Below are 15,781 nucleotides of genomic sequence, written 5' to 3'. Positions count from 1 at the left end.
ATTGCATAACACTGTTGGAGAAGAAAAGACCTTACTGGCCCCCATTTGAAGCACTCCTCTTACTTTCAGGTTCCAGTAAAATCTTCACAACAGCACCGTCCACAGACATGCATTCTCTCCCTTTCCCACCGCTCAATCTCCACGTGGCGGGTGGTTGACTGCGACCAGGAGCACCGGCACATGCAGCACCCACCCCGGCACACGCAGCAGCCCGCGCTCCCGAGGGGCAGACCTGGCTGGCGAGGGAAATAGCCAGGAATCGGCTGGGGAGGGCTGGAGCACGACCGAGAGCCAGAGCCAGTCCCCAGAGCCTACCTTCTCGTAGTACTTGATCTCGTACTCGGTGCCGTTGGCGGTCGGGAAGCCCGGCTCCTGCCACGACAAGGAGACGCTCTTCTGCTCAACTTTATCTGTGCGGATGTCAGTGACAGGAGTCGGCGCTGAAAAATCAGAGGAAAGCAGCAGGTGACGGTGGTGCTGCCGGGGGCAGAGCATCCCCCCTGCTCCAGCAGCGTACTCTGCACCCTCCCTGCGGCCAGCAGCACCCAAATCCCCCTGCACCAGCCCAGCACAGCCTGCCAGGTCTGGGGCAGAGCCCCGGGGACACAGCCTGTGACACTGCGTGCCACCACACTTCGGTTGCTTTGGTTCTGAACAGCCAAGTAAGTGCAACCAGCAGATCACAGGTTCCAAGGAATTTTATCTTTATCCTCTCATTCATCTGGGCTGCGAGTCACATGTCAGCCCGAATGTGTTCAGTTGTGGTAACTTCATTTCTGCTTCTGCCCTGTGATGCCACAGTAAAAGCTTCAACAATTTAAACAGCTGAACAGTGTGCTGCTTCTGCAGATACCAGTTCCCTCTCTCTGAATCAGGACTGAAACAGGGCAAACTTCAGGCTGGTAATCATCCAATGGGAGAAGATGGTGGTAAAATACAACGGCTTTGTAATCTGTGGGCAGCTAGTAACGCTCTGACTGAAAACAAGCATAAAACCCTAATTGCACCCTCTGCCCATGGCACTGCAGAGGGGTCTGACCACCGGCTAACATTCAGTACTCTGAACCTGCTGCTAAGGATTTCTGGGAAACACAAAATACAACCTTTGAGCAGGAGGGCTTGTAGGACATACCAAGGCTTCTCCAGCCACCTCCAGCCACCCTGGCACAGGCTTTGCCCCACACCACTCCGGACAGCTGGGAAGATGGGAGAGCTGCCTGCCCTACCCGCTGCCGAGCACACAGCCTGTGCCCCAGGAGCTGGCTGTTTATTTCTAGTTAGCACATGCTCCACGCTGAATCTTTCTCCCTGGCATGTGTGCTCCCGTTTAGTTCATCTCACTATGCAAGATGCACTTGCCAACTATTCCCATTTTAATCAGGTTTGGCTCCAGACAAGCTGACTTCTCCAGCACGCAGCAGGCAGCTCGCTGTCCCCAGCTATCCGCAGGCTCTCTGCCTGACACCTTTGCTGTTCACAGCAGCAGAGAAGGGTCTGCCCGCCTTACCCTGCTGTGCTCATCCCTGCTTTCCCAGGGCCTCCTCCACACCGTCTCCTTCTCCGACCACCTTCTCCTGCCTTCAAGCCGCTGACCTGCGCACAGTGCCCGTACAGCTCCCGCAGCTGACAGGCAGCAGCACTGTCTGCGCCGGGCTCCCGGCCTGCAGGCAGCATCCCAGCAGCTCTTCCGAAAGCCTCTGCCTCCTGCACCAGTGGAAAGCCAGCTGGACCTGTCGGACTGTCTGCAGCATCTCAGGAGCCAGCCAAGGACACGGCATCCCCTGACTGCCCAGAGCAAGGCAGCAGCGGCTCAGACGCTGTGATCTGCCCATGGCCAGGGCATTCAACAACAAGACGAGGGAGGAAAGGACTGCTTAGGTCATGCTAGGACATCAGTGTCTTTGCTGCAAAGGTACTATTCAAGAAAGACACTAAATATTTTAGTAGGGAAAATAAACTTTGTACCTGGTGCCTTGATAAAAGCTTCTATTGCAGCCCCTTGCTCTGCTTTGGATTGATTAGAGAGAAAATTAGGATTGATTAGAAAAACTGACCTCACCAGTGGCTGAACACGCCAAGTAAGGTCTTCACAGCTCTCCTGGGGCAGTGCCACAAGCTGTCCTGGTCAGGAGGCAGAAAGTCTCCTCTCCAGCTGAGGAGAGAACAGGGAACAGCAGAAAAGCCTCCCATAACTGTGGCTTTGGGTGGCCCAGCCTGCCCTCAGCAGCCATCAGCCTGGCCACGGCTGGAAGGCACAGTCCTGGCACAAGGAAGAGTGGTCCCTGGATCACCCCGGTAAGCACCAAGGGCCAGAACACACCAAGGTGAAGGGGCTGCGGTGACCAATTCACCCGTTGACACCAGCGGCCCTGCAGCAGGCACAGTGAAAGCCACATGGGGAAATCGGCTGCTTCTAGCTTGTCCCACTTCTCCATCAAATCAGGACATTTGCTGGACCCTGACTAACCCACAGAGACTCCTGTGGAGAGGAACAAGTCCCTGGAAAGTAAACTTAAGTATCTGTGAAATTTTGTATTTATTACTTAGCTCATTAATCTTTGCTGAAGAAAAAAGTCCTCCTGATGTTTTATTCATGATGATTTGCTCATTGATTCCAAGTCCCTTCGGCTTCTGCTGAAAGAGCGGGAGGACCCGAAGGGCAGCCGGGAGCTCCCGCGCTCGAGCGAGCTGACAGCCTCTGCCCACAGCTCCCTCTGCTGCAATCTGGCCAAGTGTCGTTTCATGTTTTTAAAAGTAGTTCTCCGAGTAAATACACTGGCCCCAGAGCTGACCTTTAAGGGGATACCAAACTGTCCATGTGTAAAGAAGGGGAAGCAAGCTCACCCCGGCAGCACAAAGCAAGGCAGAAAGGTTATTAACGCTCCCACCAGGCCAAGCAGGACAGGACCCCTTTCGGACCTCCCGCATTTTTTTGCCCATGCTTTTCGCACAAGGGAGGCCTGAGACTCCTCCAGCACGGCAATCCCACGGCGCACATGGTGCTGCCATCCTCCTCGCACCAGTCTGTACCACAGCACATGGGAAATGGCCAGTGCCGGCAGCACCCGTGTGCGGCAAAGGTTCCCCTCCTCTGCCAGAGACCTTCAACCCTGCTGGTACTGTCAGGAACCCCTGTGCCCTCTTGAGGAACTACTTCAAACACCAATAATGAGTATGACTGAATTTGCACCAGTTTGGCACACTTTTGCTCCAAACCCGGCAAATTGCTCCTTATTCCCACTTCATCAGAGCCAGGTTTAGGCTAGCACAGGCTGTAATATGGCATTTGCTGTTGGGGCAGAGTGGTGAGAATGATTTTCATATGCAAGAAGTGTTTCAGTAAGATGAGGAAAAAAAAAAAGAGAAATATTCTCAACTTCCTTCATCAGTCTCATAAAGACACACTGACCCACGTGCACAAACAGAAACGCACATGGGCACGCTAACAGCTTTCATCGCTGGGACAGCAGGGTAATCCCCACCACGAGCCTGTGGCCTCTGCATGAGCGCACGTCACTTCATGTTTTACAAAACAAGTGATACAGGTGGCTGAGGCCAGCCTGATACTTAACTTGAGTTTTGCTCCTGTAAACTAAGTTAAGTGCTCCTTGCTGTTTTATATGATTCCCATCAATAAAATATCACACAGATGCCCTTCTGTATCTCTGAATCTAGCAAACGGACTGAAGAAACCTGAACAAGTGGTCCTGACTGTTAACAAAGTCATCGGGGAAAAATCACACTCACTTAGTGATGGGCTGTAGAGCAGAACCCATGGTACATGCCAGGAAAGCAGGCACTAGCCTCAAACATGTTTAAAAGGCATTAAAGAAAACCACACAGACTATAAAGCATTTCACACTGTGAAAAAAATGTGTTTCCCATCAATATTTTAAGCTCGCCTAACATTGCCTCTATTCTGAAAAAGCAAACATTAAATTATTCACCACTCTGTCTGATTTTATAAACTCCATTCTGTTGGTGGTGGTGGGTTGACTCCTCTTAATTAACCAGTATACCAGCAGAAAAGGCATAAAATTAGGTGTGGCCACAGTGTCTCTCCACTGAACCACCCTCTGCATCCAAAACCTGAAGGGGGCCCTTAAAGAGGGACAACAGCAAGCACTTAAAAGATGGAGCTGAACCAAATGCCTGCAGGCCAGGCAGCAGGAAGAGCCTCTTTGTGCCCAGCGCCAGCTCCTGCACCCAGCCGCCTCCAGGAACGCTCTCTCCGCACCTCTGCGGGGCTGGGGCAGCGGAGCAGACACGCAGCAAACAAGAGCAGACCACAACCCGTCTGTTGTGCTCCCCACACGGGGTGAGCGGCAGTCAGATGGAGAGAACTCCCCATCGCCCCCGAATACCTCTGCCGCCCTGCACCACGGCACTGCTCGCGCTGGGGAGAGCCAGCCGCTCCCCTCCGTCACCAGTTATTAACGCTGCAACGCAGAAAACGCACTGGGCACTGTCCGAGGCAATGCCTGCCCCAGAGTCCTTCTTTCCAAACCAGAGAAGCAGCCTCATCAGTTACCATACAGCTCTTCCAGGTCCGGTTCTCACTGCGTGGAGAGCAAAGACCCCGTGAGCACAGACCCTTGCCCTGGAGTCGGCTCGTCCTGTGGACCCACCGCCCCTCCTGGCTGGGGCTGGGCTGGTGTTGCCGCACCAGCAACAAGCGGGCACAGAGAAGTCTACTTCAGAGGACCTAACTCAGCACAAACCACTTCTCCATAGACTCAGAAAGGAGAATGCGTTTCGGCACTGGCTGCATTATTAATCTGCAACAGATTTAAAAGCCCTTTAAGATAGGAGCCGATCCCTGCTGGGAATATAAATGACATCGTCCCAGAGTGTACATTTACATAGCTAATGCCGCTCTACTCCTGCAGGTAAACAGCTCCGTTCTCTCCTCAAACACTTTTATTTAGTCCCATGCTGGGGCCAGATTAGAAAAAACACAGTATTAATTTTGCCTCCTGCAGACTAAATAGCATCTTTTCTTTCCCCCTGCAAATACAATGAACAACTGCTAATTCCCTCTTGTGACTGCTGAAGGGGAAGGGCAGTGCGAAAGCTGCACTCAGAGCTATATTTAGAGGAGCAGGGATCTGACAGCTAAATAGGGTCTTGTTTCTTTGTTTAATTTTTCCTCTGAGTTTGCGTATCTGCAGCCAGAGCTTCCCTGCTGCTGCAAATCACTTCCCTGAGACCATTGCATCGCAGCTGCCAAGGAAGTCACTGCTGCTCCAGGCATCCCTCAAGTCTCCCTTTCTCCTTATCTCTGGCCCCATCCGGCACTTCTGTGATGGGCTTAAATGACGAGGGGCTCCAGGGCTCAGGACTCGCTGGAGGTGACACGCTCCGCAAACCGTCCGTGCCAGCTGTGGCTCCGCATCCTGCCCGCGCCGCCGCCTGCCTGCACAGGGTCCCATCCCACACAGAGCCCTCCTCGCAGCAGGGGGGCTCTTGCCCCAGAGGGGTGTTACAGGCAAACTAGACTGAGAAGCCACTTCCCCAGGAGATGACCTTCTCCCCATCTTTGCCAAGAGGTGCATGTTAATCATCACTGTCACTTCTCGCCCACGGTGCCAAATCAAGAGGAACTGGGCCACCTGGGCACCTGCAGACGGAGCAGCTCCAGCCTGGCACTGCCCCAGGAGGGGACACCTTCGGCAGCAAAAAAATTTAAGTGTTTCAAGAAACTTCCCGAGCCTCAGCTGCTCAGCTAATTCTGAGCCACCATCTGCATCCGGAGACTTGACAGCTCGACAAGAGACATTGATTTTGAACAGATTACAAGATTAATTATGCCATATTCTTTATGCATATTTCAGTTCCTTCAGGAGTACGCAGTGTTGAGTAAGGGGTTGAGATTCCCACTTATCTAGAAGAAAAGCTGTATTAAACAGATGAACGGCTAGGGCATGGGTTGGTATCACAGTCCTGCGGTTTCACTCCCTACAGAGGACAGGGCACTTGCTGCCCTTACCCAGCCTCTTGTCCCCAGCTCAGACCTGAAGCTCCAGGCAAGACCACAGCTCCTGAGCACTGGTCCCTCTGCCCAACACCAGGCAGAAGCCTCTGGAGGAACAGCTTGTTATTAGACCTCGTTGAGCTCACCCCTCCCTAGCTTGTATGCTGGCTCAGGAATAGCCGGAGCTCAGGAGACAGAAGATCTTCCCAGAGCTAAATCCATCCTTGAACAGCAAAGATCCTAATGAGAAATGACACCTCCACTGAGGAGCAGTCTGCGGCACAGCATCCACCCAACGGATTCACAGAAATTATTATATGAGGGAAGAGAAAGCAATGACACACGCAACAACATTTGATCAAGTGGTGGGAAAATTATTTATAACAAGATCAAAGTTTAATCTCTTCAGATGAAATTGTTGGCCAATTCCTGCCAAGAGGTATGTGAGGATCATCTGTCTCCATTAACTGTGGCTTGGCAAAGGGTTTTCATGCAAATTAATAACGTAACCACAGAGGAACAGACAAGGACACAACAAGCCAGAGCTGATTTTCCTTAGGCACAGCTAACAATTGAGGAGGGATCAAACCTGGCCAGGGGCCCCATCTGCACAGGCAGGCTGGGTGCTCACTTCGCCTCACATAAGGGAACAGCAATGCAAAACGTAAAGTGGAAGGGGACACTTACAGTAAGAAATTGTGCCACAGACTGACATAGAAGAGAGCGATTAAATCAGGTTTTTTGCTTCCAAATGACAGCCAATATTGGAATTATCTATTTTAAGGAGGGTTTTTTTGTGAATGGGCTGAAAACGTTGCTTCTTTGAAGGTGCTTTTATTTTGATTTGTAAATTCAAACGGCAGCTGGATCACAGAGCAGATTCGTCCCTTTGGAGGAGCCCAGGCTGTCACCACGCTCACTGCCACCCACCTGTCAGCCAGTGCAGTGGGAGACAACGGGGCCACAGGCTCCTCCAGCACAGCCAGCTCCTCGCCTGCCCGTGGCACCAACCGAAACCCCCCGGGAGCGTTGCAGCTCCGTCTCCATCTCCCCCTCCTGCCTGTGCTGCCTGCCACCGCTGAGCGCCACATCTGGGCCACCAGAGCAAACCGAGAGGAACTGGGGCACCGTGGCAGCGGCAGGCGCGCAGAGCCCGAGGACAGCGCCCACGCCACCTCCAGACCCTGCGTCCTCCCAGCAACGAAGCCACAGAACCAGCTGCCGAGCAGACCATAGGCCCCAGAGGCGACGCGCAAGCGTAAGACAGCACAGGCAACTGTTTTCTTGGTGCGATGGGGGCGAGGCTCCGCTCACCTTCAGCGGTCAGGTGCGCTACGTGGCAGCCATACCTGCGAGGCCGATGGAGACGTTCACCTCGGCGTACTGCTGCCCTGACAGCGGGCTGACGCCCGAGACGCCGTTGACAGCCGCCACGCGGATGGTGTAGTTGACGCGAGGCAGCAGGTTCACCAGGGTGACGGTCCGGTCCACGAGCCCCGTCTGCTGCGGCACAAAACCCACGCTGCTGCCGCACTGCTCGCAGCGGCCCCGCGGACACTGGCCGCACCACAGGCTGTAGGTCAGGTCGCTCCGGCCACCCGCGTCAGCCGGGGCACTCCACTCCAGGACCAGCGACGACTGCCGCAGGCTGTAGACCAGGTTCCTTGGGGCGGAGGGTGGACCTGGAAGCAGAAGAGTGTCTGTGCACGGGCACCGGGACGGCCGGGTGCTGCCTGGGGAGCAGGGCAAACCTACAGGTCCTCTGGGAGCAGCAGCGCAGGCACCGGTGGCAGAGCAAGAGAGCACGGTCCCGGGCAGCCGCTGCACGTGGCAGCACAAGGGGATGTGGATGCATCGATGCGTGCAGCACGGTGGGGACACCAGACGGAGGATCCCCGCCGGAGGGACGGGTATGCACAGCAAGCAACAGCTCACACAGCGCATGAGGAGCGCCTGGCCGGAGCTGGCACCTCCGTGGGGATCGGCTGCAAGGGCCCCAGGAGACCCACTGCTGGTCGGACACTGCCCAGCCACACTCGCCTTCGGGCAAAGCGGGAGGGTTTCTCATCGCTGTGCAGGCAGTTGTACAGCATCCATCACTGGAGTAGCTGGGGTCCAATCCAATTAACTAGAGGCCATTTAATTAAAATCTGTGATCTATATTGACTAAATGACCGTGCCCTAGTTTTGCCAGGGAGTCTGCCAGCCCGACCACGCGTCTGTCTCAGCAGATTGCAGCCTCAGCCTGCAAGCTTTGTGGCGTAGGGACAGGAGAGCCCCTCCATCCCCTCCCGACCGGGGCAGTACCCCAGCACGGACAGGGCCGCCCAGGGACACGCGTGCCCGGGCGCAGCTCCCGTGGGCCAGCACAGGCTGGCACGTGCTGGCAGGGGGACAGCCTCGGACAGCCTCCTGGGCACCCGCTCGGCTCTGCGCTGCGGGACAGACACAGTGCCTGGATCCCCGTTTCCTCGCCTTACAAAGAGCTGCCGTTTCAGTGAGACGTACGTGTGCAGGAGGCAGATGGTGGGTCTGACGGAGACCTGGAGTAGTTCTTCTGGCACGAGCAGAACGTGGAGGCTTCCTCATGCGTGAAGCTGTGCTCAGGGCAAGGAGAGCAGAGAGGGAGACGGAGGGAAAGCTTGTAAAATCCAGGAAGGCAAGCTGAAAAGACAGAGAGAGGGAGTTATGGGAAGAACACCACAAGGTGAATGGGAGACACGTTTGATGACTGCATTTCCCTGTTTCTTGGGACATCCTTTGCCTGCCACTGGCCAGCAGATATCAGCCTCCAGGCTGCTTTCCCTGAGCACCTGCATGATCCTGGCACCAAGAGAGATGTGCCTTTGGTTTGACCCAGAAGAGACATTTAGATGCTGTAGCTCTGCACTGACCTCCAGGCTGGGGGACTCTTTCAAGGGGCTGGGGAGGGGCTGGAGGAATGGTCAGACATCCAGACGGCTGGGGCAACATGCAAAGGGAGCTGGAGGTTCTGAAGGGACATGGGGGACAAGGTGGCTACGGAAAGATGCAGGATATGGAAAACACATGGCTTAGGGTTTAGAGTCAGGTGAGCAGAGCAGAAATGACACAGGAGCCACAGCAAGACTCAGCAACAACCCCAAAAGGAGAGGAATATTGAAAACAGAGAAGTCAGAGACCTCATCAGTCACCAGAGCTTCATATACAAACCCAAGTCACAAGGCCATGTCACTGGCAGCTACAGCTTTATCATTGTGGATTATACAGCAGTCACTGTGGACAGTGAGGTATGTGCTGAAGTTAAACAGTAGTATAAATTTTCTTTTATAAGTCATACACAGGCTTCCCTTATACTTTGAGAAGCACCTTTGATACACAAACAAGTAATTCACACACCGGTCAAGGATTTGCTTGATCTTTACTACCAGCAGCACGCAGCCTACAAGCAATACTCCTATCAAGACACCCAGAAGCTATGAAAGACTTATCGCTTCATGAAAACAACAACAAAGGCTGCAAAACTCCATAAAGCAGTTTGCAACAGTCTCAGTTTGACCTTAAAACATCTGAAAAGGAAGCAGCCTGCACACAAATGTGTGCCTGGCATTGCTGGGTGTCCCCAGCAGCAAGGGATGGGGCAGGTGTGCCCAGTGCACACTCCTGCCAGCTGGCGCAGGGGTCCCCTCCGGCTGGCAGCCCCTCCACACTGAGAGGTGACCCCCAGCAAGGCCAGCCCGAGGGGCAGGAGTTTGTCTCAGCTGGATTTCAAGCCAAACAGAAGCACTCACGTTTTGCTTGGCTGCTTCATCTTCTTGATGTGGTGCTGCTGTCTGCTATCCCTTCATCAGCTCCCTGAATATTTAAACTTAATCACTTGTAAAGTTCCTAGATGAACAGCTCCAGTAACGCAGTCCCCTCTCTTATCATTTTTAAGGAGTTGGCTGCTGAGACTGTTCCTTTTAAAGCAGATTATTCCAGTGCACTCTGGTTCATTAATTTTTAGCATGATATAAAGCTGGCAGCTACAGCTGTGATCTGAGGACAAAGCACTAGACAGAGCACAGGGCAGGGAGAATCCTTCCCTGGGATGCTGAAAATGGGTGAACATTTAAGGGGAGGTTATTTCACCTACCACAAGGCCTTTAGAAATTCAGTGCCCTAGTCACACATGGGGAGGGACCACAGCAGCATGGCTGAGGTTTGTACTCCCAGCGGTCCCTCCATCCCCTGGCCACCGGCACACAACAGACAGCAGCTTGGCAGAGCTGAGAGCAGCATCACACATGAGATTTTTGCTTTTCTTACATAATAGATACAGCCTTTCAAGAGCTGCTTAAAAGCCTTGCTCTTTGCCAGACAAGATCTTGTGCTGTCTTGCCACCCAACACAAGCAAAGCCTGCAGAAAGCAACAGATTTGGCCTCCTCAAGCCCATTCCAGTCATGCCCAAGTAATGAAGAGAGACTTCCTTGTAACTGGAATGGAAATAGCAACTTTCCAACTGATGTGGACTCAACATTACATTTCTATAGCAAAACTCAAGAGTTAAATTGTTAAAATGGAGAATTAAAAAAACCCAAAACTTTTAAAGAGGGAACCAAACCCAGCAGATTATTTCTGGGCTCCTCTTGGCTGTGATTCCTGGCTGAACTGGACAAGACAAAGCATTTCAGGGCATGCTGTGGTCACCCAGACACGAAGGGCAGCCTCATCGGTGGGCTCTGGCCAGCTGAGCTGATGACCAAGCTGGACATCAGGACCCTGCAGCAGTCACCAGAGACATGCAGGCGTTTCTTGTCTGCCTGACCTGCCTGCGATGTTGGCACTGGGTGAGACGATCCATGTGCCAGGAGCCCTCGTTGCTCTCACCGGCTGCAAGGGGAGCCCAGACACCTTCACCGGCTGTCGCTGCCTGCTGGACAGCTGGAGCACCCTCTCCCGAGAGGCGCTGGAGGAGGGATTTCTAGGAAAATATGCGTTTCTAGGAAGAAGAATTGACATTTGCTCCTTGATCTTGCAAGCTCTTGGCAACAGCTGCTGCCAGTATGGGACTGGAGAGCCTGCAGTTCTGTATTCACCTCCCCTGTCTCACAGTCTGCACGCCTCCAATACCGGATAAAACTAACCTTTAAAAGCATGGGCTTGACAAACACAACAGAGAAGTAAGATTAAGACAGTGAGCCACAATACATAGTAAATGTCACTCCCTACCTAGGGTGCTAGATAAAACAGGAAAAACTAGCAAATGTTTAAATTACTCCCAAAACTTCCAGCTTCCTCTTTACATTTGAGAAACCAAACCAAAACTAATGTTACATTCACACAATGGAGACATAGTTTGCTTTTTGCTTTAGTTAGGCAGCACTGACCACAGTACAGGGCAGAAATATCAGCAGTGGCCCACTAGTGATCCCAACACCCCACACATGGAGGGCACAGTCACTTCCAGAGAGCGGAAGCCTGAGACCGCATCCTACCCCAACGGAGGCAGCAGCCAGACTTCAACAGAGAAACCCAGCACGAGCATCGAGCGCTTGGGGGACTCTGCCGAAAGAGCCACCAAGAGAGAGCTGAACACGTGCTGCGCCCATCCCGAAGAGGCAGAGAATTGGCAGACCCCCAGATGCCGCAGTCCCCGCACGCTGGGGACAAGGTTTGAGCTTCCCCAAGCACTCGAGCATCAACTCCCGGCTCTGCAGAGCGGTGACCCGAGCGCAGTCCCAGAGCCGGGGCTCGCGCTGCCACAGAACCGGCCCTTCTCCCAGCAGCTGGAGGACGCGGGGAGACGTGTGCCCTGAGAGCAGAGCCGGGACGGGGGCTCGTGGGCTTTGGTGCTGCACATCAGTTGCAGCCTCCATCTGCTGCGGCACCAGCTCAAACTCGTCCCTCCCCACGGGGAGAAGCCTATCTTGTTACACCATCAAAGCCTGAACACTGGTGCGAGATCCCTGCTCGCACCCTCTGTCAGGCAGAACAGAAAAATCAATCTTGTCCACAAACTTGATGGGACCTGAGCACTAAACCCAGAGCATACTGCCGCCATTCCTCGCATTTAAAGGGGAGTCTCACAGTCACGTAAGTTTGACATCTCCTCATAGGAAACTGAATGTTTTCAATTAGAAGCATTATTCAGGCTGATCCTCCCTGTTTTTTAATAGCTAGAAGTAAGTTTACAAAAGTGTCTGTCAGAAGGTATGTCAGTTAATAACTGTACAGAATGCCTCAATTTGCATTTCTCAGAAACACAGGCACCATGACCCTGCGTGAGTGTGTCCCACAAGGAGCCTGGGCGCAGCTCAGCTGATGGGCTTACTTTTTAATTTTGTTTCTTGGTTGTCTGACTCTTACACTTCAGAAGAACAAAAGCACCCCAGCACATGTGATGCATCATGTGTGCCTCTCCATTTCTTTTCTCAGATAAACTCCCACCCTCTTCCACCTCATCCTACAAGTGTTTTTCTTGGTCCCCAGCTGGTTTAGGTGTCCCTGTTATTTCACAGTGCTCATTTTTGCAGTGGGTATGTGACAGCTCTCAAGAGATCAGGCCATTAATTTATAGGATGAAATTCTCTTTTTTGTATCCTATTTTCTATCCTATTCCTTGTCCTCTGGTACTACCACAACTTAATTATTAAACAATAAAATTCAATAATGCATTCTCCTAGAGCCAAAGAGAAGCAGCTGGATGGGTCAGACAGATTAATTGCCTCTCTCCAGCTCCATCATCGCTGCCCACACAAGCTACTCCCTGTTCACGAGGCGTGCCTTATTCATTTCACTGACAGAGAGAGCACATGTTCCCTCCTTGATATAACACTGTACGCACACACGATCAAACTAGTAGCAGAACAAGCAACATTGATTTGTGCTGCAGCTTGGCAGATTACCCGGCATGATGCACCCACGGGAAGGGTTTTTCTTACCGACTCATCTGCCACAGCTCCTCGGACAAGAGCGGATGGCTCTATCAAGAGAAGGCAACGTCCTCTCTCACGCCCAGTCTGTGCCACAGGGAGAGCAGGGGCAATTGAGGATGCAGAATTGAAAAATGCATGGTTTCCTACTCAACTGGCATGGGACAGCTCTAATTTTCCCTCCCAAGCAGTTCAGACATCTCCATCTCACAGCACCATGAAGCCTGCCAACCAGATTTTTCCGCCAGCGGCTCCTAGGCATAACCTTCCTCTCCAGCCAGGGACTCGGAGTCACAGCTCCAAGGACGCCAAAGCTTTTCCTTCACCAGCAAGAATCTCAACATTTTCTAAGCCAGTTAGCTGTGTGTTCAAGTTTTGGCTTAAAAAATGGCAGAAGAGATCCTGATTAATCTGCAAAAGGGCATCAGAGTTTGAGCAGCTTTATCTTGTTAATCGATGAACAGTGATTAAAAGTGACTCACTAAGTGCATCAAGTAGGACAACCCGACTGCAAGACACAGGCTGTGTAAGCTCCAGGGTTGATCGTAGTCACTGTTAAAGTGAAGCATGGCCAAGATTTTGCATGCAGCAGTAAAATGAAGTTATTAATCACCCTGGCAGTATTTACCAGCTGGTCAGCAGCCTTTTACGTTGTGCACTTATGATAGTCAACTGTTGCAGTGATGGGTATCTCAAACAATTAAGTTAGCCTCTGTTTTCTTTTTGAAGTATGGAAACATTAACCACACTGAGAAGCAGGAAACTGGGACAGAACAACTGTACGATTTGCACAAAGTCATACAAGACAAATAGGACCAAGAACAGGACTCGGGTCTCTGGAGGTCCAGCCAGTGCACTGACTGCACAACTAAAGACCGAAGTTGACCCTTAAGGATTCACAGCTTTCCTCTACAAATGCTCTACATGTTGGTTTACACACACAAAGAAAAAAATTGGCTTTTAACCAAATGAGAGCAAAGACTGAATCCTATTCCAGCAGCCTCTTGGACAGGCACTGCTCCTGCTAGCGTTCCTCCCATGGAGCAGATAAGCTCAATGCAAAGCTACTGTCCAGAGAGCATTCCCCCTCCCCACAGACCCACGGCTTCCACATGCAATCTTATTGAGAGCAGAGCCGAGCAGCACATCTCTGACGGTAATTGCATTGGCAGCAACTTGCCTCCTAGGGAAAAGACAATCTTCTTTAAAAGAGCAGACAGCCTGGGTGAGTGAGCCAAGGTGCAATCCTGTAACTCGGCAAGTTTAAAGAAAATTCACCCTCTGCCACCCGCCCTGGGGACTGCACGGCTGGGGACCACGTAGCTGTGGCTGTGCCCCTGGGGGAGATGCTGCAGATGTCAGCAGCAGCGGGAGGAAGGGAAGGATCCCTCCAGCGCCTGCTCGGCAGAGAAGCCTGTGATGGACACGCTGCGGAAGCAAATTCTACTTCCACAGAGGAAGCCGGAGCAGAGGCTCTCCAGCTCCATCCTGGCTACGTGACTCTCGGCCCTTCAGCCGAGTCCGATGTGACTTTCCTGCACCTGTACATGGTGTTGATCCCGCTGCCAGCTGAGGCATTGAAGCCGTCTGTCCTTCCCCAAGCGTGTGCGAGTGTCCAACTGCTCTGCACAGCGTAGCTGCATCAGCTGCAAAATGTTTTGTAAATTGCGCAGTGGGTTTCAGTAGACAAATGTGAGCATCAGTACAGGAGCATTCACCAACACTACCCCAGACGCATCGCAGGGTGCAGTAAAACCAAAAATCCATTTCCTGCGGCTTACAAGTCTCTTCTAATTAAAGAGTGTTCATCATTTTGCAGAGAGGAAGGGGCTGAGACCTAAGTAAATACTGAAGCTGAGCATAAAATATTAAGAGAATGAGCACAAATGGAACATTAAATACTAGGCTGAAATTGCTTCATATCATGGATTTAGGATAAAGCTACTTAACCCAGACAACTTCATGTTAATGCTCATACAAAAAACAGGCAAAACCCATCAAACGTACTTCCTGCCCGTCTCCATAGCTGGAAAAAAACAAACATGTGCTTGCACATGTTCTCTTCTCCGCTTCTCCAGTCACACCATGCTATGCCACAGACAGAGAAGGACTCGCCTGAAGATCCCACCCGGGGTGCAGTTCAGGAGGACCCTTTAAAGACCATTTCAGGATGCCGCTCTGGGTCTGCGCTTCTCAGCCCACCCGCATAAAACCAGTGACAGACACCAGCACGGCCTCCTCTCTCGCCTTTGGCCATGACCCCCCTTCCCCTCCTGGACCTGGATGGGGATATGGACCACCACGGCTCTCGCACCCAGGCCCCAGACCCACACCACACCACGGAGATGCCACTTCCTAATGAAAATGTTATTAACGATTCTGTTAAGAGCGACCATGCTGAGGCACAATACCCAGCCCGGGGCAGTCAAAGGGTCCGGCAACAACCCCGGTGCCAGGCAAAGGGGATGGGAAGGGGCACGCAGCGCAGCCACAACTCTGCGCAAGCACGCCCGCACTAGCGTCAGCGCCTGGCGAAGACCACGGCCTTGGGTCCACCCCTCTGGCCACAAGCAGGATAAACCCCTTGCTGGCTGTGGAAGGCGTTTGCTGTCTCAGCAACGAGCTCCAGCAATGCACTTCATAGGCACGCTTACCGCTCCTTGCTGTCTGGTATCATTTTCTTCATATCAGAGTTTGTTGGTTTGTTTACACCCTCCTCAGCATTTAGTCTTAATACTTTTGATGGGTTCTGCCTTTTTTTTTTCCTCCTCAAACTGTCGCAGGTCAGCTTGTTGACCCACAAACCTTGCAGATATCTTCGAAGAAAGAAAAAAACCCACGAAGGACACTGCCTGCGTTAGCACTATTGAACTTCTTCATGTTGCTGAACTCCTGCAGATAGTGGAAGAGCC

The 15,781-nt window shown here is 52.4% G+C and overlaps 1 protein-coding gene across 1 annotated transcript in view; it reads right to left on the bottom strand.

Moving 5' to 3' along the window:
* EPHA10 (EPH receptor A10) overlaps positions 1-15,781 on the bottom strand; it is a 47,317-nt gene that overhangs the window by 17,424 nt on the left and 14,112 nt on the right. The window contains 3 exon segments of the mRNA XM_030039524.2: positions 316-440; positions 7,324-7,656; positions 8,483-8,638. Coding sequence (XP_029895384.1) covers positions 316-440; positions 7,324-7,656; positions 8,483-8,638 — 614 coding nt within the window.

Source organism: Aquila chrysaetos, chromosome 16 (genome assembly GCF_900496995.4).
Source record: "Aquila chrysaetos chrysaetos chromosome 16, bAquChr1.4, whole genome shotgun sequence".
Taxonomy (NCBI): domain Eukaryota; kingdom Metazoa; phylum Chordata; class Aves; order Accipitriformes; family Accipitridae; genus Aquila; species Aquila chrysaetos.
This window is presented reverse-complemented; position numbering and strand designations above follow the sequence as displayed.